This window comes from Synchiropus splendidus, chromosome 18, assembly GCF_027744825.2.
Source record: "Synchiropus splendidus isolate RoL2022-P1 chromosome 18, RoL_Sspl_1.0, whole genome shotgun sequence".
Taxonomy (NCBI): domain Eukaryota; kingdom Metazoa; phylum Chordata; class Actinopteri; order Syngnathiformes; family Callionymidae; genus Synchiropus; species Synchiropus splendidus.
In genome coordinates, this window is record NC_071351.1 from 4,953,746 (window position 1) to 4,978,620 (window position 24,875).

At 46.0% G+C, this 24,875-nt stretch overlaps 1 protein-coding gene across 1 annotated transcript in view; it reads right to left on the bottom strand.

Moving 5' to 3' along the window:
- cpne9 (copine family member IX) overlaps nt 1–13,085 on the bottom strand; it is a 78,721-nt gene extending 65,636 nt beyond the window's left edge. Inside the window, exons 1-2 of the mRNA XM_053849121.1 lie at nt 12,764–13,085; nt 8,017–8,057 (exon numbers count right to left, since the gene is read on the bottom strand). Of these exons, the coding sequence (XP_053705096.1) occupies nt 8,017–8,057; nt 12,764–12,879 (157 nt within the window). The 5' untranslated portion in view covers nt 12,880–13,085. The remainder of the gene's footprint in view (nt 1–8,016; nt 8,058–12,763) is intronic.
- Between the last annotated feature and the right edge of the window lie 11,790 nt (nt 13,086–24,875).

Sequence of the window (24,875 nt, forward strand, 5' to 3'; positions counted from 1 at the left end):
GAATGTCTCGGAATTCGAACAAAAATTTCTAGATTTTATTTGCTTCGGATTGCGAATGAAAATCCAGCGCTTTGTTATTGTGTAGAGCGCATAAGTGCAGCTGGAGCGCTCACTCCAGGGTTTGATGTCCTGTTGTGGGCTGGAGCTGGGACAGGGATGAGGCGAGTCTGGGACAGAGCGTGACTTGGTTTATGACTTTGTCACAGCCAAACTGCACAGAAGCGCACATTCAGAGCTGGACACGCACCGGGCACCTCTTCCCTTCTGGAGAGACGTCACTCACTCGGCAACCCCTCCCACATGCAGCGGCCACACACATAGAGGAACAGCCACCTGCAGCAGACACTCTACATTCACTCCTACAAAAGACTATTTTAAGGCTTGGAACGCATTGTTTCTTTTTCCATTCATTGTAATGGGAAATATCAATTCATATTTCGAACAATTCGCATCTCGAATGGTCGAGAACCGTGGTACCACTGTATTACAACATTTCGTAATGTTTGTTTTGAGCAGAATGAACAAATAATACATGGACATTGACTAAAATGTAAAAAAAGGATGAGGTCCTGAAACCAAAACACTGTAGTGTTTAAAATGCAAAGCTTCGTGAAGCACTATAAGGGATCAGCAGGGGGCGCCCTCTGTTTAGAAATGTTTTCTAAACCAAATGGAACTTATAGGCTGATCTCCAGAGGAAAATAGGGAAGTGAAGCTTCATAACCACCATGTTTTTAGAGCATCGACACCAGTCTCCGACACCATCCATCAGCAGTTAACGTCAGCTCACTGCACGCATCCTCTGATCGACGTATGACTCGATGAAATCCTGAACAAGAGCAACTGAGGCTGCCAACCTCAGCTGGCCTGCATGACTCCCACGCTGGCAATCGCTTCCATCCTGCCATGAACTGCGGCCACGTTCGCTGTGTAACATTAGCTCCGCTGCCAAACACTGAAGTGGCACTTGGATGTCGCTGTCAGGACGACCAGAGAAGCAAATGAGGGCTGTCCCCGCATTTCACAGGCCAGATGAACTCATTGTCATCCACCTAATGGAATCATTTAGCCGTCATGTTGTGACAGAGGAAGACAGCTCGCTGGGGATGGCATCATATCCTGTCTATTTTAGTGGCCTCACTTTCCCTGGGTGATTGACAGAAGCAGACAGATGACAAATGATGGCGTCCCATCTGGGCTCAGCGAAGGCTGGTGATGTAACTATTGCCGCTCCTTGCTGTTTTCCTGCAACGTCTCACAAGGAGGGGAAGAGCCAGGCGGGACCTGAGCCCCGCGCAGCTCCGAAACACAGGAGTTACAGCTCATATATCATCGCTGCATTGAGCTTCTTAAACACCTAAAGCTTATAGGACGGAGTGTATATACTGCACTTACTGTAAAAGTGTGGTCGAAGAGAAAAACATTTAATGCACTAAACCAGGGAAGAAGGGACGGATATCAATAGCAGGTACTGTGTATGACACAATGCACTGAACACTACACCTGACGAAAGGTTGTTGATCTAAACACCAACATGCCATCTTGAATATGGCACCGAACAATGTGTCCATCTTGGCAACAGGTGGCTACACGTGACTCGCCTTTATGTTGGTGCTCCCTGGTGCTTTGATGGTATCGGTTAACAAGACTCAGGTGGAGCATTTTCAATGGATATATAGGTTTCTGAAAGGTCATTTTGAAAGCCTTGAAAAGCACTATATAACTCTTAAGCCATTGTTAGTATGGGAATTTTTTATTTCAATTTTATTCTATTTTTAAACTTTTTTTTTTTATTCAAAAGGTGGCAGATGACCGAGTGGGGTGATTGAGAATGTTGTTCCATTTGAGTTTGCCCATCTGGAAGTGAGGCTTGATAACACGCTTTGCATATCTCCCCACTATCAGGAACGCAATGATATCTGGTGAAGGATAAAACGTGCCGACACGATAAGGAGATGGTGTCCTTCAAAAGTTGGACTCTTCCAAAGGACCAGGAGGGTGAGCCAAGATAAATCTCTGACAGGCAGGAGGGGCCCGTGTCCCGGCTATGTGCTCCGGTACACTCGATCACATGCGATAAGAGGGAGAATGTCACATGTTGAATGAATGTGTGAGAAGGAAACTCCTCAACTGGGCTGAAACCAAGTGTCACAAGTGTCGCAGTGATGCATGTTTATTTACTCCAAATGTGAAGTACAATTGAGAGTTTTAACTGATCTCTGGGATCATAGGAAGTACGACCACAGCCACCCTCTGTCCGGGTTTTGGTGCCGCTGTGTTCATCTGTTGCCAGGTCTGTCTGAAGACGCATCAAAAGCCGGTCGGCACAATGAGCTTGCTGTCATGAAAACAGCGTGGACCTCTGACCCGCGCGCAGCTACTGTGGACTGAAGTGCTTCCATCAGAAGTGATGCGTCAGGACAGCCCCGTGGTCGGTCAGCATTTCACAACTTCGATGGAGCTGCATGAAGATGCGAAGTAGTGTGGACGCTCCTTCACCTCCTGCGAGTCGCTGCGGGGCATGGAAGTGCAAATCTCATTTCAGCTCCGCAGCAGAGCTGTAAACAAATGTATTTATGGCCTTAAATAATTGCTGCAGCCCCAAAAACGCTGGCTGTTATTAGGTGGCATTGTTTATTAATGTGAGGTGGGAGGGGAGGGGAGAAAAAACAACAAAAAAGAACATTGTACTAACCTTGTTTTGACTCTCATTATACTGGGCTGGTGGCCAGGTCATCGATCATGGAAACGTTTAAGGGGAGGAAAGTATAGCTCATATTATTAGTGATTCACCTCAGCGGGACAAAAGGAATTCTCCTGCTCGCTCAACAACTGGCTCAAAATTTTACAAAAAAATAATCGGATGTTTGCTCTACAGTTCTCAGATATTTTAGATCACACATATTATGATCCCAAAATAAGAACGTGCCAACGTATTTCAATACAACCTTCACAGTTGGTGAGAAAAAAAGATGCCAGTCACATGATCATGCGTCATGAATGCCTGGGGCGCCAGACTCACAACATCACGGCTCATCGATGAGGCTTCGTGAAACAGTGTCCTCATTCCCAGAGCTCAGTAGGGGGCGCTCTCAGTTTGAAAATGTGAGGTTTCATTGAAATGGCTGCTCAGGGCTCTGAAAATGAGGACACTGTTTCATGAAGCCTCAGATACCCACCAGCAGTCGTGGCATTTAAACAAGCCAAGCACGAAACATGAAGCCTGGTGTAGTTACCAATTCGCACAAGCAGGTGGCCAATACCTGTAGATTCAATCTGAGCGACATGTGAGACATGTGGCGTGTTTATATGACTGTTTAAGTGAAAGCAGTAAGAGAACTGACCTTGGTTACAGATAGATAGATGACTAGTCATCATTACGACTGCTTATAAAATGACTATGAACATCTGTGAAGGGCGGTTCCTGGTGACATCGTAATACACCAATACCCTTCTTCTGCCACTTATCCGGGGTCGGGTCACGGAGGCAGCATTCAGAGCAAGGAAGCCCAAACTTCCCGGTCCGCACAAACCTCCTCCAGCTCTTCCCGTGGGGCGTTCCCAGACCAGACCGGAGACATCATCTCTCCAGCGAGTCCTGGGTCTTCCCCGGGGTCTCCTCCCGGTAGGACATGCCCGGAACACCTCCCCAGGGAGGCGTCCAGGGGGCATCCGGATCAGATGCCCGAGCCACCTCAGCCGGTTCCTCTGGATGTGGAGGAGCAGCGGCTCCACCCCGAGCTCCTCCTGGATGACTGAACACTCCTCACCCTATCTCAAAGGGTGTGCCCAGCCACCCTGCGGAGGAAACTCATCTCAGCCGCTTGTATCCGCAATCTCATCCTTTCGGTCACTACCCAGAGCTCGTGACCATAGGTGAGGGGGGGAACGTAGATCGATGGGTAAATCGAGAGCTTCGTCTTGTGACTCAGCTCTCTCTTCACCACCACGGTCCGATACAGCGACTTCACTGCTGCCGCTGCACCAACCCGTCCATCAATCTCACGCTCCCCTTTTCCCTCACTCGAGAACAAGACCCCGAGATACTTAAACTCCACCACTTGGGGCAAGAACTCTCCACCGACCCGGAGAGAGCAAACCACCAATAAGATGAGTGAATTTACTTCCATCCCAAACTTTGGTTCACTGTTTAAATGGTGCCTTATCTTATCTCTGAACAATGACCAAGCCACAGACTTCTGAAACAGCGATGAAGTTGAATATTCGCAGGCTCCTAAAGGGTTAAATGAATGGAAATAATAAAAACAATTTAAAGCAGTGTGTGGTTTGCCGGAGGTTTGATCTCTCTCAAGTGGCTTTCTGCTATTATTCCAGCTGTGGAGAAGCAAAATTTGGGTTGCGTGATGTCTCCCCTGCTGGAATTCTGAAGATGACTGTGTCGTCTGTAAATGTGTCGGTAGATAAGCGATCATGCGTCGACACGAGTCGTCATGGAAACCACTAGTTCCCTCGCCAAAAGAGCACTAGCAACAAACGACATGATGACATTTGAGGACTGACATTTTGTCTTGGGGAGGAATACAAAAGTGCATCTGAAGTGCGGCTGTATTCCGTCTTGCTGGGACATAAAGTGACACAACGCTTGCATCTTGATACGAAAACATAAATCCCACATTGGTCATGGCATTTCAATGAGAACACTGTTTTCATAACGCTTTGTTAATAACTGAGCAGAAGAAAACCGAAGAAAATATGAGGGAAATTTAAAAAACAATCTTCAACAAGTCAATGCATCATTACTAATACGTTCATATTGCAATACATAGCTACTTGTGAAGTCTCCACATCAAGTCAAGTAGCAGTTTGGTCGAGTCCTTTCCAGTCTAGTCAAGTCAAGTCACCGTCTTGTCTTGCTTCGTCGAATCAAGTCTCCACACCAAGTAGCAGTTTGGTCGAGTCCTTTCTAGCCAAGTCATCTTGTTTTGCCTTGTGAAGTCTCCACATCAAGTCAAGTAGGGGTTTGGTTGAGTCCTTTCTACACAAGTCATCGACTTGTCCTGTCGAATTAAGTCTCCATGCCAAGTAGCAGTTTGGTCGAGTGCTTTCTTGCCAAGTCATCTTGTCTTGCCTTGTGAAATCTCCACATCAAGTCAAGTAGCAGTTTGGCCGAGTCCTTTCCAGACAAGTCATAGACTTGTCTTGTCGAATCAAGTCTCCATGCCAAGCAGTAGTTTGGTCGAGTACGTTGTAGCCTACTCATCTTGTCTTGCCTTGTGAAGTCTCCACATCAAGTCAAGTAGCAGTTTGGTCGAGTCCTTTCCAGTCTAGTCAAGTCATCGTCTTGTCTTGCCTTGTCGAATCAAGTCTCCACGCCAAGTAGCAGTTTGGTCGAGTCCTTTCTAGCCAAGTCATCTTGTTTTGCCTTGTGAAGTCTCCACATCAAGTCAAGCAGCAGTTTGGCTGAGTCCTTTCTACACAAGTCACCGTCTTGTCTTGCCTCGTCGAATCAAGTCTCCACACCATGTAGCAGTTTGGCCGAGTCCTTTCTACACAAGTCACCGTCTTGTCTTGCCTCATCGAATCAAGTCTCCACGCCAAGTAGTGGTTTGGTCGAGTACGTTCTAGCCTAGTCATCTTGTTTTGCCTTGTGAAGTCTTCACATCAAGTCAAGTAGCAGTTTGGTCGAGTCCTTTCTAGCCAAGTCATCACCCTGTCTTGCCCCGTCAAGTCTCCACATCAAGCTAGAGTCAGGTCAGGTTGCTTGCGCTCCATCTCAAGTCATTGTCTTGCCCTGTCAAGTCTCCAAGTCAAGCTAGAGTCAGGTTGAGTCGGCAGCATGCCTCATCTCAACTAGCTTCCAACAACAAACCCAGTTCTGACCGCTCAAATTATTTCCACTATGTCACGACCGGTGTGTGGACGCAGCAAGGTCGCGCTCTTTATGCGACAGGAAAGAACGGCCAGTCTCAGCTTACGTGTCTGTTAGACTCCGCTCACATCTGCCACGGGTGTCTGTGCTAAGGACGTCCTCCAGCTGTGGTGTGAGGCAGCTGGAAACACACATCTGCATGATGCAAAAACCCTCAACAGAATCCTGCTGTCGGAATTTGTCGCTCCTCTCCTGGGACGGATGAGAACGAAACGGTCGTGGCCACAACTGCTTCCCGAGTTCCAGCTCATAAAGAAGTAGATTCATCATTTTAGTTTCACTCTATCCAGCTCACAAAAAACAGAGCGTCTCTGCCACATGTGTGCTGTGAAGGAAAGAAGCGCTGCGGCGCTTGAGAAATGACATTTAAGTCTGACATTCTCTACTTTAACAGTGATCACCTCCAGCCACAAACATCTCCACTCTGCGCTCGGTTGCACAGACTCCCTGGATATTTATACCCAGAATATTAATTATGATCTTCACAAATGTCATTAGCATAAAGGTGCCTTCATTTAGAACGTCGCCTTCGTCTGGTTCGCGCCTTATCGCCGCTGTCCTTTATGAAATCGGCGCTGAGCTACAACTGTGGATTGGCAAAGCAGGTTGGCAAGGTAACCCACTTGTCACTCCACACAGCAGGGAGGCAACCCCCCCGGCAAAGTCTGGGTCACCTGAGCGCTTCCTCATTCACATGACGCCACACTGACAGAACAGGCCCCAGTTTTCTCTCCTGATATTGTTTGTTTATTAACAACTCTTTCGCTGTCATTTGTGTCCAGGAGCTAGAGATGGGTGTGTGAGGCTTCATGAAACAGTGCCCTCATTTTCAGAGCCCACTAGACGGCACTCTCTGCTCTGCAATCTTTGGATTTGAACTAACATTTCAGCAAAACCCTCACAGTAGCACCATCTACTAAGGACAGTGTTTCATGAAGCCCCATCATCACTCTATAGTATTTCACCTAATATATTTAAGTACAGTACATAGTGGTGTACAAACCATTAACCAGTTTCCAGAACAGATATTGAAGTGACTTGGGCAGAAATGGGTTGGAGGTACATTTACAGACTGTTAAAACATGTTTGAGGCTTCGTGAAACAGTGTCCTCATCTTTGGAGCCCACTAGGTGGCGACGTAGTGGTCTTGCACATGAGCCTCTTCTCAACAATGTCACAAGATTTTCCCTTCCTGCTTTGAATAGATGATTTGCGTTGGCAAACCTATGTTTGCAAACATCCTGTAAATGTCATGTTTGAAATTCGATTTAAGCTTTTGCTTAAGCTTTTTGCTCTGATAACTACAATTCAAATTATTTTAAAAAATTATATTTATTTATCATGAGAGTATTTGACATTGATATTCCTCTTTTTGAATTAGATGAAAATATTTTCATCCCTCAAAATAGATGGACAAAACACAGTCAATAAATAAAACATATTGACAGATTGAAGGAAATAAACTTCCTTTAAAAAATGTTTAGCCAAAATATTCGACAGTTAATAAGCACTTCCAATACTTTTATATTGAAAAAAATCTTTCAATAAAATGAAAAAATATATCATCAAATATATAATGCCATGACTCCATGTTTTCCTATGATGTAATATTTAACTCACAAAATATACTGTAATTCTGTCCTCGACTTGACGGCTCCTAACATGAGTCACAAGAGAGTTTTATCAAATTTTGTCTTATTTTTACTCCTCAGTAGTGTTGGAATACAAATGTTTAGTTACGGTTATCGTCACATAACGTTTCCCCACATACAAAGAGCAGAAAAGCAGCCTTCAGGAAATCCACGGACCAGTTCACGGTTCCAGAGCTAAGGGGTTAAAAGCCAACTTGATTCGTGTGCAACTAAACCCGACCGACTCAGCACTTCCACTGGCCGACTTCACTTCCACCGTGTTCCAAATCTCTTACATCCTCGAGTCTGTGTTTCAACAATCGTCTGTGCTCGTGTTTTAAACTCCTCGACAAGTTTTACTGGCTGTGTCAACCACTTGTGTACAAGAGACGTCGGCATGGTTTACTCATATCAAGGACTCCAGCTTCAGTCTCTAAGGTTGTTTCCTGTGTTGCTAACCCCCTCTGCAACAAGAAATAAAATGTGTGTACGTACCAGGATCTGACTTGGAGAAGGTATCCACGTCTAGAAGGCTCCTGTGGAGACAGGCAAGTCCAGGGATTAGCTCGCAAACTCATTCAAGCAATTGTTTCTTGCTATAATCCAGGCGTTCATTAGAAATTCCTGAAATCCCTTTTAATACTTGTTTTGTTCCTTCAGTCTCCGGAGTGTTCGCTGAAGCCCCTGCTAAGCTCTTCACTTGGGCCACTGGGATCATTTTAATGTGTGGAAACTAATTCAAAAATCTCTGGCCGACGTTCATGCACCGCCACTATGACGTGAAATAAAGAAAACATAAAACATGTCAAGTCACACGTCCTGACTTTTTAGTAGTGATGGGCTGATGAGGCTTCATGAAACAGTGTCCTCATCTTCAGCGCTCACTAGATGGCGCTCTCTTCTGTGAAAATCTTTGGATTTGAACAACCATTTCTATGAAACCTCGCAATATTTTGAGCTTTGAAAATGAGGATACTGTTTCACGAAGCTTCATCACTACTTCTTATTGTCAAGCAGAAAGAGGTTGAAAACTTTTTACTTATAATCATAAGTAGTAGAGGAAATGAAAGACAGATCATGGATCACATACAAAGTGAATTTTCCAAAGTCTTTTTTTAAATAGTATGAACTGAAGCAGCGTAACAGGAAATCGCAAACAAGCAAGCAGACATCAAAGTCCAACATCCAATGGCTTCCATCTACTAAACCAAGTTCATACCGGAGGTGTCTTTAGGTCAAACACGAGCTGAAGATCTTCAAACATGTGCTCATGGTGCAGCAGCTTGAGACTATTGATTGGAGGAGCCTGCTCCAGCTGAGCCTTGTGAGCCACTTCCTGTTTCCTCACTTCCTGGATTTTTCTTTTACTTTTATTATTATTATCTGTTTATTTATTTATGTATTCATTGTCATTTTATATTTACATTTTAACCTCTCTTCTCCGACAAAGAGTAATAATAATATTTTTTTTATTATTGAATAAGAATTTTGAAATTGACAAAGAACTGAAATATACAGTAGATGTCATAAATTATATTAAGTTTATGATAAATATTATTAATTTTGTTGGACTCTGATGGGGCGTTTTGTTTGCAAAAAACAGTGAAATAATTCAGACCCTAAGTGGCCAACTCACTTGACTCATTTCAGAAACATGAGACCGACTAGAAACACTTGCACATTTGGTGTAAAGAAGGCAGAGTGACTCCTAATCCAATCCAAAAACCAAGGAAGTGAATGGAAGACGTGACTCACGAGCGTCCATCGAGAGGTGCTCCAGATTTCTGCTTATCAGTCCCTAACAACTACTCTTCAGGATCTGCAGTGAGTCATTTCAGCTGCAATCAAAACACTCTCTGTTTGATCTGAGCTCTGCCTTTTCTCGCCAATTCTGAGTGGAGTCTTGCAGTTTTTTTTTTTTTGGAGAAGGAATTTATGTGGTGAGAAGGCGAACCTGATGGAATGGAAAACGGCTTAAAGAGGAACACCTCGTATTAGCGCCGCCGAGTCTGAGGAGAGACCGGCAGCAGTAATTGAGTCTTCCCTCACGTCCGTCCCACAGCACTGGAGGACTGTGCGAAAACGTTAAAGTGCCTCACGTCCACACCACGGACTGTTCTACCTGACGTGTTTCATAAAATGGTGAGAGGCTGCAGGAGCTTCTGCTTCAGCCAGCAATGACTGTTCTCTTCCACCTTGCATTTTCATGGTGAATATATTGCTCCGAGCAGGAAAAGACAAACCATCTTGCATTGTGTTGATGTCATTGTGGAAGAGTGAGTAACCATCCACACAAGTTTGGTGGGAGCTTAGCAACCATCATGGCTCCCTGGCCTTTATTATTCCAGTCTCCAGCTACTGCAAAATAATTACTCATTTATTACCTGCTAGGTGGTGAGAAATATCGCACATTTTTGTTCATTAATACTTAAAAAACAGTTTGTTCGGATCTAAAAACATATAATAAAAGCCTGCATAATTAATATGTTGTGTTGAAAAACTCCTCATTGTGTTCTGTCCACGGAAGCTTGAAAAATGACTGTTTCATGGCTAATAAAAGGAGCATAAACCAGTGTTTTTCCGATGGCTTCTGGGACTATTTGTCATTCCTCTAAATGCGTCGCCGTGTTTTATATCACTATAGCTTATCGCGTATGCATTTTTCCGTCCCCATTAAAATGGAAGCAGTATTCCATTCCCCAGGGCAAGACTGAACATTATGAAAATGTAATTTAGGAAGAAGGGGAAATTCACAAGGCGCCATCTCCCAGCGAAATTAAACCAGGGATAAATCCATCATGTAATTTTCCAGGCGATTTCACCGCAAACTCAAGTGGCGAAGCTCAGGTGTCTGGGCCAGTCGGCTCTCAGGAGGGACGGCCCTTCATTATTCAGGAGCGATTTGGGAAGAGCGCACGGGCGGCCCTGACACTCTCAGGACGCCTGCCGGAGTGTTCCGGCTCTCAGTCACTCAAACAAGCAGTCGCACGTCGAACAGAGCAGTCAACCATTCAGGGAAGGCAGCTGCCTGCCACCAGCCTTTGAATGGCAGCGGGTAAAAATAGCAAGAGGAATTTGAATCTGAAGTTCACATGCTGCACACATGCTAATGAGGCTGTCCTATATCTCCGCGTTATACATGTGTGTTTGTGCATAAGTGGGGCAGCACATCTCCGTTCATCTAGGTCAGTGCAGGGGTCACCAGTTTGTCGAGAAGCTCCCCAGTGTTTTCTGAGAAACACGCTGAAGCTTCAAGTGGTGACTGAAAACCCACAGTCCATTCAAGTTTTTGTCTATTAAAGCACGAAAAGAGGCCTCAACTTTAATCTCCAACTTATACGGCAAGTTTAGCAGCAGCCTCCAATGATACATCCACGTAAACAACCCGAAGGTGGGGTCATTTCAGGGGCCCTTGTTTTCTAAAATGTATCACTGTAAACAACTGTCAATGCAGTGGAGATGGAAGTCACCTGACTCAAGTGCACATGAGGGGCTCGCACTGTGTCAGAGGACGGCTGTGGTCACAGCACTTGAGTGCAATTCTTGCGTGCAAAACAAGCTACATTTTTAATACACCTGAACTTAAGTGCTCAAAAAGGCTAGTGAATATTAACGCAGCTCAGTTGATGACTTCATGTCAACAGACACCACGAGCCAAGCGCCATAATACCATCTGCTCATCATATCTGCTATCGATATATATATATATATATATATATATATGTATATATATATATATAATTTCTTGAGTTCTTTTTCAGTAGTGAAGGGCTTATGAGGCTTCATGAAACAGTTTCCTCCTCTTCAGAGTCCACAAGATGGTCCCCACTAGCTCACCATGTCATTTCATAGGAGGTGTTGCATTTAAAATCTGACACAATTGTGCTTGTTTACCAGGGTGGCTTGCACACTCCACTGCGTCACAAACGCCAGTGTTTCATCCCATTAATATCACTAAGAGAGCTAACATCCCGAGACAGCAAAGATGATAAAGGTCACCACGTCTTAGGTTACTGAGCGGTATCACACAAGAAATGTTCCATGTTGACATCAGTCAGATGTGTTTGTTTGAAAATCTAACCATAATAATGAATAAATAAAATTTCAAATTGTGATAATAAATATTACAATAATATGTAGAATGTTGACAATGTGATTTTTCCTTTTTCTTTTTTGACATTCACTTCAGATAAATTTTGAATAAATAGAAGAATAAACGAATAAACTCGTGATTTAAATCCTGTGCTACAACACACCACAACAGTCTCCTTCAGTCATGAGCTCACGACTGAATGATTTAAATATGTGATGACCTTGCAAAAACAAACACAGAAATATATATATATACATATTTGGGTGGGACTGGCAAGCAACATGTGAGAGGACAGTTAAGACACAACAGATTATTTTCTCTTTCATGTAGATTGTCATGGGATTAAATGTTTATCAGCGAGTAAAGGGCACCTGAAGAGAAAGGTTATATATCGTGTTGTTAAAAGCCAGCAGCGCTTCTGCTTCTAGCAACAGGGAAATTAGACATATTATTAGGCATATTAACAACTCTTAGCTGAAGGGAAAATCCAGTAGAAATCTTATATTCTCACACACAAAATGCCTTCCCACTCTCTCCCTACCTCAGTGTTGAGGAGGAGGGTCACTACAATAACAAGGATCTTCCACTGGCTTGAAAAATCAATAATAAAAGCAATGTAAGACCTGTAAATATATTGCAAAATGACCCTATACTGAAGGAAAAAACGGTATTTCCCGAGTGTGAGGCGTGGACTGGAGAGGGATTACTGTGAGAAAGAGTGTTTGCTACTGAGTTAGAAATAAAGAATAAGTCTAAATCAAATGATATCACTGCTTTTTGCGTCACTCCAAGCCCAAGAATGGCTTTTCACGATGCGTCTATGTTCTGACTTAAAAGACTGGCAACATTTTGATCGCAAATGGACGATGTCATTCCGACAACTTGACGGTGACTCGATCAGCGTCACAGTTCGAAATAGAGGACAGGACACCATTCAAAGGTCTTGAGCCAAACGCATGTCCATGACAACTCTGGATTCCGACGACTTTCATTCCGCTCCGCTCGTTTGCATCTGATCCACATATGTAACATGCCACTCATCTTTACATCAGCATCAATTCATATCCGCCGCACGGACACGCGCGCTCCTTCGCCACCAGTGAACTTCGGTCGGAATTAAAAACGCGCAGGTGTGAATCTTCAACTCACCGACACGACACTGTAACTTCTATTTTAGTTGCCGGGACTCTGGTGTTGAGCGGGTCGAATTCCCCGATGGATGCCATCATCTCGACCCGCGCAGGTATCGCGCGTCCACGGATCATTCACGGCAGCGGCAGAGGCAGCGGCAGCATCGTGCTCGCGATAAATCCATTGTGGAGGGCTTCTTGTTGCTTCTGGAGCCGCGGAGGAGGGAGCGAGAGAGGAGGAGGGAGCGAGCCAAGGTAGGGAGGGAAAGTTGTGATTTAAAGTTTATTCATCCTGCGTGCGCTCCTGGAGTCTGACCGGTGCCAAGAGGTACGGAGGAGGCGAGCGCAGCCAACCGGAGGTGGCGGTAATAGCACTAGTGTGCGTGAGTGAGTGTGTGTGGGCGAGATGATGCTGTCCACGGATTCAGAAGAACCTGCGCCTTTTGCTTCCGCTATTCACGGAGTAGGGGCCAGGAAAGCTTTTCAAACCCTGCGTCACGGATTTCGATTTCCTTTCTGCGCCACTTCAAGATGGAAATATCAACCATAATAATATTAATAAAAACAGAGCTGCGAGTCGTGACACACACCTGGAGAGACGCACCATTCAGTCACCAATTGATCAGCGTATTTTAAGTGGAGTGTCCGGAGAAAACCCACGCCTGACTAGAGCGGCGGTTTCTCAGGGGAACACCAGTGTTTTTCACTTGAAATAACGGCATAGATTTGCTCTGTTGAAAGATTCATGAGCGGATTTGTGTGTACGTTCATTCACCGTGACGAAACCTGTGATGTGAATCAAGCCCGAAAGTACATTTGCACATGGGAATTACAATAAGTGCAGTGGATTCTGAAGTGGCATGTTTCAGTCCTGTACAGAAAGATCTGAGCTCACATCTTTGGTGTCGGACAGTCAAAGACAGTCCTGAGAGATGTTACAGTAGGTGGCGTTCTTATCGCAGGAATCCACGTCTCTCACCGATATAAGCGATAACCCGACTCTTTCCCTCGGCTTGTGCCATGGTCTCTGACATCATCCCTTATGCATCACCCGCAGGAGCATTATTCTCCATCTTGAGAAGGTAAACATCTCAGCGAAGGGTTCGACACGGACCACATGTAAGTCGTGCGGACACATAATAGATCATCTGAGGAAGTTGCTGTGGTGGCGGCAGCGTCCTGTTCATCGGTCAGCGTTCCTCCAGGGAGACCTTAAAAGGTGATGTCACTAATTTGTGCAGGAGCGTCAGTGTGTTGCAGGAACAACACCACCTCCATCATGTTAATGTGACAGACTGGAGGTGCTACTTCAATCTTCATTCATGAGATCTGACAACAACACGCGACGCTCATCCTCACACTTCCACCGGCGAAACGTTGGGGGGCCAAAGGCCGGAGCAGCACTGCAGGACTTCAGTGAAGAATAGGAAGTACTCGGTCAGAGCTGTGGAAGAGGAGCTGGGCTCAAGGTCACAGAGTAGCGCCACCATTTAGCTGAATGTGACCTGACTCTTAAGAGGTTCCACTGTTTTAATCGAGTGTTAAATTCCTCAACCATGATCTGGGCCAAAAATAAGCCTCAGACAAGTAAAAAAAAAAAGACTCCTGCCCTTGTCTCACTTTCATCTGAGCTTCTATGAATATAGTGAATGAAAGATTCAGATCTTAAAAGACAGACAAGAGATAAAACCAAGTGGATAGTCGACCTCTGCCTCCAGCTTGGTGAATCTACTGTATAAATCTCTCCGTGGAGGATTGTAAAGTACTTCTGCAGCTTTAGCATTCACACATTGACTGACTGTACTAGTGCTAGTGTTTGAAACAGAAGGGGCTGAAACTGATGGCGGTCTATGGGTCCTGCGTTACGGAGCACAGCCGTGATGCAGCGAAACAAAAGAGTATTGGAGAGAGATTTCTGTAAACATTACTGAGCACAGAGCAACGGTTGTCGGTTGTCTGGACTTGTGGTTCCCCTGTGGAGCTCATTTCCGATGATACACAAGATCGGTTGATCTGCTTTGGAAGCCTCTGACAGGAAATGCAAAGAGCTAACTTACTCTGCATGTGTAACCTTACTATTATTGGTCAAACTGGAGGATGACTCCATAGAAATCTGGATGTTTGGAATTCACTCTCACCATCTATCCACACTGCCTCTAAGAAATAGATCACATGCATCACATTCTTTGTGTCAATTCTTTGCATGTGCCGATGAGCTTGACTCACAGTGTTGAAACCGAGTCAAGCTCAAGATCATAATGTACCATCTTTTAAAAACCTTTGGGTCGGCCCCCATATGGCACAACCCTCGCCCCAGACCCCCTAATGCAACACCCTTAAATAAACCAACTGACCACCCACTCTTCATCCTCTGCTGAGCTTCCCTCACTTTGCCAGAGCTACCTGACAAACCATCTTTCTGACTCTGCCTTGTCATCCGTCCCACTTCCATCATTCTCTCTCACTCTCGTCACTTGGTAAACATCCCTGACCAACCCAACCAGTTGATCCTGCCTGAGTAAACGCTCCTGATCTATGACACGACTCTTTGTCAGTGTGACAGCAATTTCCGACCCTTCTCTCTCTCCACTTTTCTTTCTTTTAACTGATAGTGCCCTCCTCAGCACTCCACCACCAAGTCTTTCTCTCATCATACACCTTTAATCTCGCCCTCTAAAGTTCCCTAGTGTCATCTTTAGGTTGAAACCTGTCAGGCCAAGGGACTGAGGACCATGGAAACCCCTGTCACCGGCTGCCCTAATGAGGGCGCCGAGCCTTCCCTGTTGTCCATTTCCTTTGCCGCTGTTCCAGGCTTCTTCCTCTTTTTCATTACCGTTGTAACCACTGTCTCCACGGGGATGATGCAACAATCTCAGATGGCCGACCACCTGACTGACGGAGAAAAGCTGGGCCTTTTCAAAGGTTCACTTGCAGGGACGACCTCGCCAGACAACAGTCCTTGGTCTCGCCCACTGTGAAGTCTCTGTCAGGGCTGAGCACTCACCACCGCTGCGGCAACATATGGTGAGATTAAATATGTATGTCAAGAAGTTGCAGACTCATCTGAGTTTCTCTGACTCAGATCTCTCCTTATGTTGTTAGAAACAGGTGCGTGTACCTAAATATAACCAGGCAGCATCATAGCAATGCATTCATTGTATTAAATATGCAGCTTTTTTGAGGCGCTGGTTCAGATTCGGGGCTTGGAATTGCATGCACAGCTGTCCTCCCTGATAATATATTCCCCTGAATCACATAAAAAAAAGTTATGTAAGCTGAGCTTTCTCTCTAATGTTCCTTGGGTGCAGCCGAGTCATGCACACCAGGTGAGCAGGAGCCTGCTGGAACAGTGGCCATCCAGTGCCTGGCTGCCTGCAAAGCTGTCACATGAAATGAGGCGTCTTCCCCCGCAGGTCACTGGTGTCAGCAGTTTAATAACAATGGATGGCACGGTTCAACCGCGGAGTGCGTGACACTGATATTCACAGGAGATGGTGATTTGGAGAAACTCTCTAATCATCCAGCCGCTGCATAAAGCAGAGGCACAATGTAAAGTTGGAGACCACAGGAGTGAATAAGCGAGGCAGAGGAGAGCGGAGAGCGTCGCTGTCATGGGGCGTCATTTGCCTTGCTGCTAGTGTTGGGCAGGTCTTCATGCACTCAACCCTTCCTTTACCTGGCTTGAAGCACAGGCACCAGGTGAGCTGGCCCTCAGATTGACCCCCGCAAAGGTGGAAAAGTTGCAGTCAAAGATCAGCGCCAAGAAGGATATGGCCCTGTTTCAGGCACACAAGTCTACGACCACTGTTTCCGTTGCCTTCCACAACCTTTGGCCCTCAGAAGGGCAACAAATGGAGAGTCACTTCATGCTTGAAAACCACCTTAAAGATCACCTGCTCACGAAACTTCACAGTTACACTGGTCTGAACACCTCCATCCAAGGTCTATCACAACAGATCATGGATCCCAGGACCCCACGATCGCAAGTATGAACAACGTCCCAACCAATCCTTCGAGGCGCTGCAGTTTTATCCAATCTTTGTGACTTTCCTGCAAATTCCGCCATTCACTTTAGCTTCCTTTCGCCATGTTCCATCCCTCCTGGTTGAGATGAAGCTATATGCAACGCCAAACGCTCACTTTAGCCCACAAATAATCCCACCTAGGATCGCGATTCCAACTCTGAATCGATTCTTCAAAGGTCCAAATTCCGATGGTGGACGTAAACAAACATGGCCGACCGCAACATCCTTCTCTCTCCACGCCATTCCTGACACTCAACATCCCAACCCTGTGGTTTTAACTTGGCTGCATCGATCCCCACCTTCACCACTCAGACTCCGCCCATCCAGACGTCCGTCAGTCTCCGTCCCTCATTTCAGCTTGCAGCATTTTTGGGACCCTAGTTTTTCACAAGCAAAATTGCAAAGCTCCCGACGTTGTTCCAGAGCCACAAACGATTCCCTGAAACTTCTTAAAATATCCTGCATTTTTGACCGAGTCGAGCCGAGTCGTCGATAATCTCCGACACGTACTGTAATTGATGACGGCAACGCAGAGACACAATCCAGCTCCGGCGCACGAGGTCCCCGCCTCACTAATGGTTTAATCTTGAGACGGTAATGAGCCGTGGGACGACGCAGCTTATGGAGCAACACATCCACTTCAATCTGTCAGTGACAAATTCACCATTAGAGTCCCTGAACAGGAAGCACCATCCTGCCTAAATGATCCGGTTTAACTCCTTCTCACCTTAAGTAAGTAGGGACATTGCGAATGAGCTTGTTCAGCTTGAGCCACTGAGGCTGAGACGTTCGTCTGGTGATGTTTATACAGCTTTTCATGAATACTTTTGCTGCTCCAGTAGAAGTTCAAAAGCAAAGATGTTGCCATTCAAGAAAGACATGTAGAGGTCATGGTAAAATAGCACTGACTTATAATACATTTAAAAAAATAGATGCCGTTTTTTCATGAGCTGACTCAAAAATGTAACTTTTTTCTCAAATATTGATCACAAATTTGTCATAGCCCATGAGCCAAATGCTGGACCCCGCTGGTGCACTGAGGACTCGAACAATGGAGGAGCGAACAAGGTTTATGAGCTCAGTAATATATAACCTGAACAGAAGGCGCCGACGAACTGGAGGGACAGGACAAACACGAAGGGAAACCAGCAATACAAGCTGCAACTGGACTACCACCTGGATCTATACCTTACTCCAACCTCTCCTTTGGTCAACATTGGATGCTGAAGTCGACTTGCAAATGGTCACGACTTGACGCCTTGGTGAAACTTCATAAAAGACAGCACACCATCAATAAACAAGACAGGTCATCCATCGTATATGCGTCGGACCCTGGCACACTCGTGGACATTCACCTATCCTGCTCAGTTTTTCTCACTGTTGAAGGACCGGAGCTTAGCAGAGCAGACATGAAGTGACGTCTCACTAAGTCCCTGCGAAATGATTCAACGGACAGTAACTGTCCACCTTCTGCAGAGTTGCAACTCTCTGCTCCAGGCTCCACAACAGAGTGAATCCAATATGAGTTTGCATCCTAAAAACCTGTATTTTGGGAGAGTTCTTAATGGCTCCGCGGGGGATTTCTTTACCCCTAATTTGGCACTTCTTCTTTCAGTTTCTCCAGCCTCTAATTTCCTCACGCGAGATCCGCCTCTGGAGCAGCGGCAGCCGATAGATGTTTAAATCAAACGGCTCATTCATCGTGAGATCACGCCATCAGCAGCGTGGAACGGCGAGTGTCACCGTCTGTTTCTAAATCTGGAGGGGCCACTCAGCACTTTCCATTCATCAGCTCTTCTGAAAGAGGCATGAAAAAGCCTCCCACTGTGACCTGCTTGCTGAAAATTACATGTCTGGGCAGCAGAAAACAGATCTACTTTCAGGGCCGGGGACTGAACAACAATGCTACACAGGCTGCAGTGGAACACAACAAAGGGCAGAAGGGTTCGTGCCAGAGACAAATCTCAGGCGTGGAGACAATAAGTGTGACTCAATACGTACGGCATTTATTGAGGATTTAATTTCAAAATTCATTTTCAAAAGCTTGCGTTGGTGTTGGGCAGGTTGCAGAACATTAAAACAACCTTTTTTATCCCATTTGTCTTGACAGTGCATGTTTAGCGAAGGGCTTATGAGGCTTCATGAAACAGTGCCCTCATTTTCAGCTGGTTTTAAAAGGGATGAGCGGCGTTTCTTGAAATTGTTGGTCAAATCCATCTTTGGGAATCTGAAAATAAGGACACTGTTTCATGAAGCCTCATCAGCCCTTCACTATAGCTGGTGAACTCTGTGTATTGGCATGTGTCTGGCGACACTATGAACAGCAGTGTTTGGTCAAACTTGTTTACGTTCCTCACCAAGGTGAGGCTGATCGATTCCATCTGTATTTGTATGAATGTTTTGCCACCTTCCCAAACAAAGACCCGAACCCCCCTCAGCAACGGAAAACTGTTGGCCATTTGTCTCCGTGGTCGGCAGCGCCATCAGACGCCCAGACCAAGACAGATGGAAACCAAAACAGAAAGTGGAACTCATACACCTCTCTCTGCAGCTGAGGTACGATACAACAGTTGATGTATTAAGTGCAAACAATGTGATGGCAGCCAGCCTGCGATACAATTGTGCTCTCAGAATATTAACATTGGAACGCCTGGAAGGCCCTGAGCAAACAAGCCTGTAATATCAGGCCGCTGCAAATCGCTGCAGCGCTATAGGTGGACACTTTTTTGGTGATCGTTGAAAAGCCTAAAACCAATAAAAGAAGCATCAGCTCCATATATATAAAATATAAATCAAACAGTTCAGCTTGTGCCAAAACTATAATGAAAAAGCAGGGTAAGATAAAGGGGTCGCGATACAATCTTTTACTTTAACTTCTAATGGAGGTTTTCTGGTTCAGGTTTATAGGTTTTCCTGTGTGTGTTTATGCATGTATATCTTTTGAGGCTTCATGAAACAGTTTCTTCATATTCAGAACCCACTAGATGGCGCTCTCCGCTCTAAAATATTTGGATCTGAGCAACCATTGCATTGAAAGCTCGCAACATTTTAAAAAATGTTATAGAGCGCTGAAAATGAGGACACTGTTTCATGAAGCCTCATCGGTCCATCACCAAGGTTTTAAATATGAATCCCAAAAGCACTTTGTCAGATGTAACCGTTTTTGTGGTGGCTATTATTGATGGTCTAATGCTTCATGAAACAGTGTCTTCATCTTCAGAGCCCACTAGATGGCGCCTTCTGCTCTAAAATCTTTGGATTTGACCTGCCATTTCAATGAAACCTCACATCATTTTTAAACTGAGCTTTGAAAGTAAGGACACTGTTTCATGAAGCCTCATCAGCACGTCACTAGTGGCTACCCAGAACATGAAGTAGAGCCTCATACAAAGTATGTGCACGTACTTTCGGACCACACTAGATGGCACGTCAATATTTGATGGAATCATGTTTGGTGACAACGCCTCCCTCTGAGCTCAGATGTGTCGTGAAGCTTCATTGTGACCTCCGTACAAAAAAATCCCCCCCAAAAAAATCCAAATCCAAAAGAAAAAAGTGCCTCCAACTTCAACTTGCTTAGATCAGCTTTAAAGTCCGACTCCGCACCAGATAAGAGCTTGTTAATGGAACGCTCCCCCGGTATGATTAAAAAAAACATGATCGTGAGTAGAAATCCATTCAGTTTTGCTGCTGATCAGGTAGAATTTGAAGCGTTTGGAAGGAGACAAACCCGAGCGGTGTGGAAATTAAAAAGTGATCCAACACCAGAGGGCAGAGTGAAAACTGAAGGTGAATCAAGAAGGAAGAGAGAGTCTTTTTCAGTCTGACCTCGGGATGATCTCTCTGTGGACGCGGGAGGATGATGGGGTGCACACACGCGCGGTGTGTGTTCACGCACTGGCAGCTCATTCTCCATCCAGATGAAAATCCTCTCCACTGCCTTTTTCACCGTGCAGTGCAGAGAAGCCCGCGGCGGACATCCTCGCCGGTTGGGTCGATGCTGCTGTTTCGCTGACTTTTCCAGCCATTCATCCTCCTGCTGTACATTAGAAGTTACACAAGCTCTCCCAGGCTCAATGTGTGGCCACAGCTTCCACTTTCTGAAGTCAACGTTTCTACAAATCCATCCAGCAAAACGCTCTCCCGGCTGCATCCGTGAATGATTGCGCTTCTTCTTTTCTTCAATTTTAACGCCTTCCCTCCATTCACATGATGAATGAGCGGATGATCTGATGTGTCACAGGAGAGAACCTCGGCAAGCAGGAAACATCATGATCAACTTTACACCTTATGTTTACCTCAATTTTCTGCATTTGAATTTCAAAACTTCTTCATCTCACAGACAGAAATGTGATCCTCAAACCATCACATGGTTGAGCAGGTGAGCAAAGATAAGGTGGGTGAAATCCTCTCCCCAAACTTCTGCTCCAGATATGAAGCCGTGATTCACAACTCTGCAGAGATGCAAACCCCGTGTTGCCTTCATACATATGCTGTGGATGTTCTGGCTGTGGGCTGTTCTCCAGCTGGATGCTCACCTGCTCCTTCACTCATCTCCCCCGACTTCTGTTTTCCACGGCTTTGATTTTTGATTCTGTTCAGCCACCTGATCTTAAAAATGCATCTCAGCGGTAATGTTTGTGTCTCACTGCAGTCATTCCAGCGTCTCCAAACCTCTGAGCTAAAACGACTGGAGAGTCCAAGATGCACATTTAAGGTAGATTTCCCCAGGGGCCCCGACGCTCTTATGCATGTTAAGTGCTGCTTTTGCTACGCCACTCCTGCAGAGGCGTCAGCTGCCTGTATCCCAGGGAGGGAGATGGAGAGTGTCAACGGTTTATGTTCCAGTAGAGAGGCAGACTGATCTGTCAGGTTCATGACAGAAAAGTGTCACAGCCTGCCACCCTGGGCACAATACAGCAGAATAAGAGGGGAAACCACCATGATTTTTGTCCAACTAGGTGACCAATATTTCTGTTTTTACACATACTATTTCATCAACTAGGTGACACGTTTTCAACGGCGGCATTTGAACATGACTGACAGATAAATATATGCAATGATGTGCGAAACATGCCAAGTCATAAGAGTCTCCTGTTATCATTTACAAACTTCTGCCACAAAATGAATGAATGAAATAAAGATTTCTTCATGCTGCTTCGATGAAGGAAGGAAGGAAGGAAGGGTGGAAGAATAGGGGGTGAAGGAAGGAGTGATAGAAGGAAGAAGAAGAAGAACAGTAGGGAAGGACGAAATAAGAAAGAGAGGGAAAGAAGAAAGAAGGAAGGGTGGAAAGGAAGGAAGAGAAGGGAGGATGGAAGGAAGGAAGGGAGAGGATTGAGGAAAGAAGAAGGACAGTTGTGAAGGAGGAAAGAAGGAAGACAGGAAGAGAAGTAGGAAGAAAGGGGGAAAGGTGGGAAGGAGGAAGGATGGACAGGAAAGGAGGGAGGAAAGTGAAGGGAGGGAGGGAAAGAAGGAAGGACAGTAGGGAAGGAGGAAATAAGAAAGAGAGGGAGATAAGAAGGAAGGAAGGGTGGGACAGGAAGGAAGAGAAGGGAGGAAGGAAGGAATGGAAGGAAGGAAGGGAGAGGATTGAGGACAGAAGGGAGAAAGGATAGTAGTGAAGGAGGAAAGAAGGAAGAGAGGGAGAGAAGAAGGAAGAACAGAAGGAAGGGTGGGGAGGAAAGGAGGAGGAAAGTGAAGGGAGGGAAGGAAGTAAGGGAAAGGACTCAGGGAGGAAGGGTGGGAGAGGAATGGAGGAAGGACGGATGAGAGGGGGTAAAGGCAGGGAGGAATGAAGGAAGAGTGGAAAGGAAGGGAGGGAAAGGAAGGAAGAGAAGGGAGGAAGAGGAAAGACTGGAAGGAAGGGGAGTGGGGAAGGAGGAAAGAAGGAAGAGAGGGAGAGAAGAAAGAAGAAAGGGAGGAATGGTGGGAAGGATGGAAAGGAAAGGAGGGAGGAAAGCGAAGGGAAGGAAGGAAGGAAGGGAAAGGACTGACAGAGGGAGGAAGGTAGGAGGGGATGGTGGAAGAGGAATGGAGGAAGGAAGGATGGGAGGGGGTGAAGGGAGGGAGGAAGGAAGGACGAAAGGAAGGACGGTGAGCAGGGAGAGAGGTGGAGGGGAAGGAAGAAAGGAGTGAAGGAAGGAATGGAGGAAGGAAGGGAGGGAAGGGCGGTAGACTGGAGAGAAACCTGAGCGTCTCTTTTCTTATGAGGAGTGGTTGGTGAAGGGACGCGATGTATCTACTCACTATATAATATATATATATATCATACGATATTACCCACAGTCTTGTTGTGGGGCAGTGGGAGAGTTTGGGGAACAGACCTGCATCAGTAACAGTCACCGATTTTCCACACTGTCGGTGTCAGCTTTGCTCATCGACGCCTTGAAGTGAGGCGTCAGACGACAGAGGCTCTTCAACAGTAATTCAACTGCTGGGAGTGGTTCAGCGTGGCAGCCATGAAAAGGGTCGGACTCTCGCGCCCCACTTCATGGGACTGACCCAAATAGCAGCAGACAGGTTCTTCAAAATGGGGCCAGATGAAGAGGGGCCGTTATACGAGTAGGGTCTGGGTACTGTGTATTTTGGGAGCGGGAAATTAAAACAAAAATACAAAATTATAAATATATTCAAAATGTATAAAGTTAATGTTTTATTTATTTTGAATATACACTCAGATAGAAAGTCATTTTTCATGTCCCTGAGGTCCGTCCAGCGTCCCTCTGCACGGCAGCGCACCAACTGGAGCTTTGTGAATTCCTGTTGCTCTTCCACAGAGCTGCCTTTCTGTAGGCAGCTTGAAAATGAACTGCTCATTCGAACATCAGAGCGGCGCGTTCCTGCCGCAGAGACAATCCTCCGTGATGAGCGCGTCTGCTGCTGCTGCTGATGCCGTTCATCACACGCTCAGACGGAGAGGTGGCAGCCTGGTCACGGCTCCCCCTCGGTGAACACCCCTCTAGACTGGAGACATAAGTAGAGTCGGACCAAACACACAGGTGACCTGAGTGTGTGGTGTGACGGCGGGTGACTGAAGTGGCCTCTGTGGCGACCGCAGCCGCGTGGAACCTGCCTTTGATGATGTGAGGGCATATTTGATTCACAGGGCCTGGTGTCCGACGGGCCCTCGCTCAGCAGGGCGCAGCCATGGAAGCGAGACACGGGAACAACAACAGCTCTGTTAGGGTTGGATCTGCGGGGCGTCTGGAGCGTAACAGCCCTTTCACTCAGGAGAAGAAATGGTTGTGAAGCGAAGACATATGGGAGGGGTCACACGCCGCCGTCGCCTCCTGCTGTGGCGACCATCAGACCTCGGGTCTATGCACCGAGTTACCAAAATAAAAGTCCCTACGAGCTTGACTGACCTTGTGACCTCCGGATGGAACTGAAACTCCTACGTCCATGGGTAAAACTAGTCCAGTCCGAACGGTGCTGGAGTTATTGTGCAGACAAGGAAATGCTCAAGACACAGGAGTCCAACAGCATCGTGGAATTGAGCGGCCATGTTTCGCTGTGGCAACTTCTCTTCACCGAAGGGAAATTCTTCGACAACAGCAAGCCATGTCTGGACCGGAGATCCACCGATTCACAGAGCGTGTTTGAGGAAATACTTCCCTCAGGTGGTCAGTGTGGAGTACTTCAACAGTAGTGAGGAGTATTTCTCCCCAAAATGACTTCGGTTCAGTGAGTCCACCCTCTCTCTACAGGACGTTGCTGTTGGTTTATCCTATATAGGCATCGCCTCTGCCTTGAAAGATACCTTACATACCCTCAGCCCAACTGGGGGAATAACTATCACTATTGGTAGTATTACCTCGAGGGAACTAGTATTTCTATTTTGTCCATGCGTCGCCCTCTAACGGATTCTGTTATTGGTTTATAACCGAAGTGAAGGCCAGTTGTGTAGTTGTGCAGTGCTATTCAGGTGATAGATCTTAACAAAGTGTGTTGTCATACACAGATCTATAAGTTCAGTGATTCAAGCTTCATGAAACAGTGACGCTTCATGGTCATAGTCAAACACTAAAGAGTGGAGAGTGACATCTGGTGGCCTCTGAAAATGAAGCTTCGGCTTCATGAACTAGACTTTCTTTTTTCTCTGAC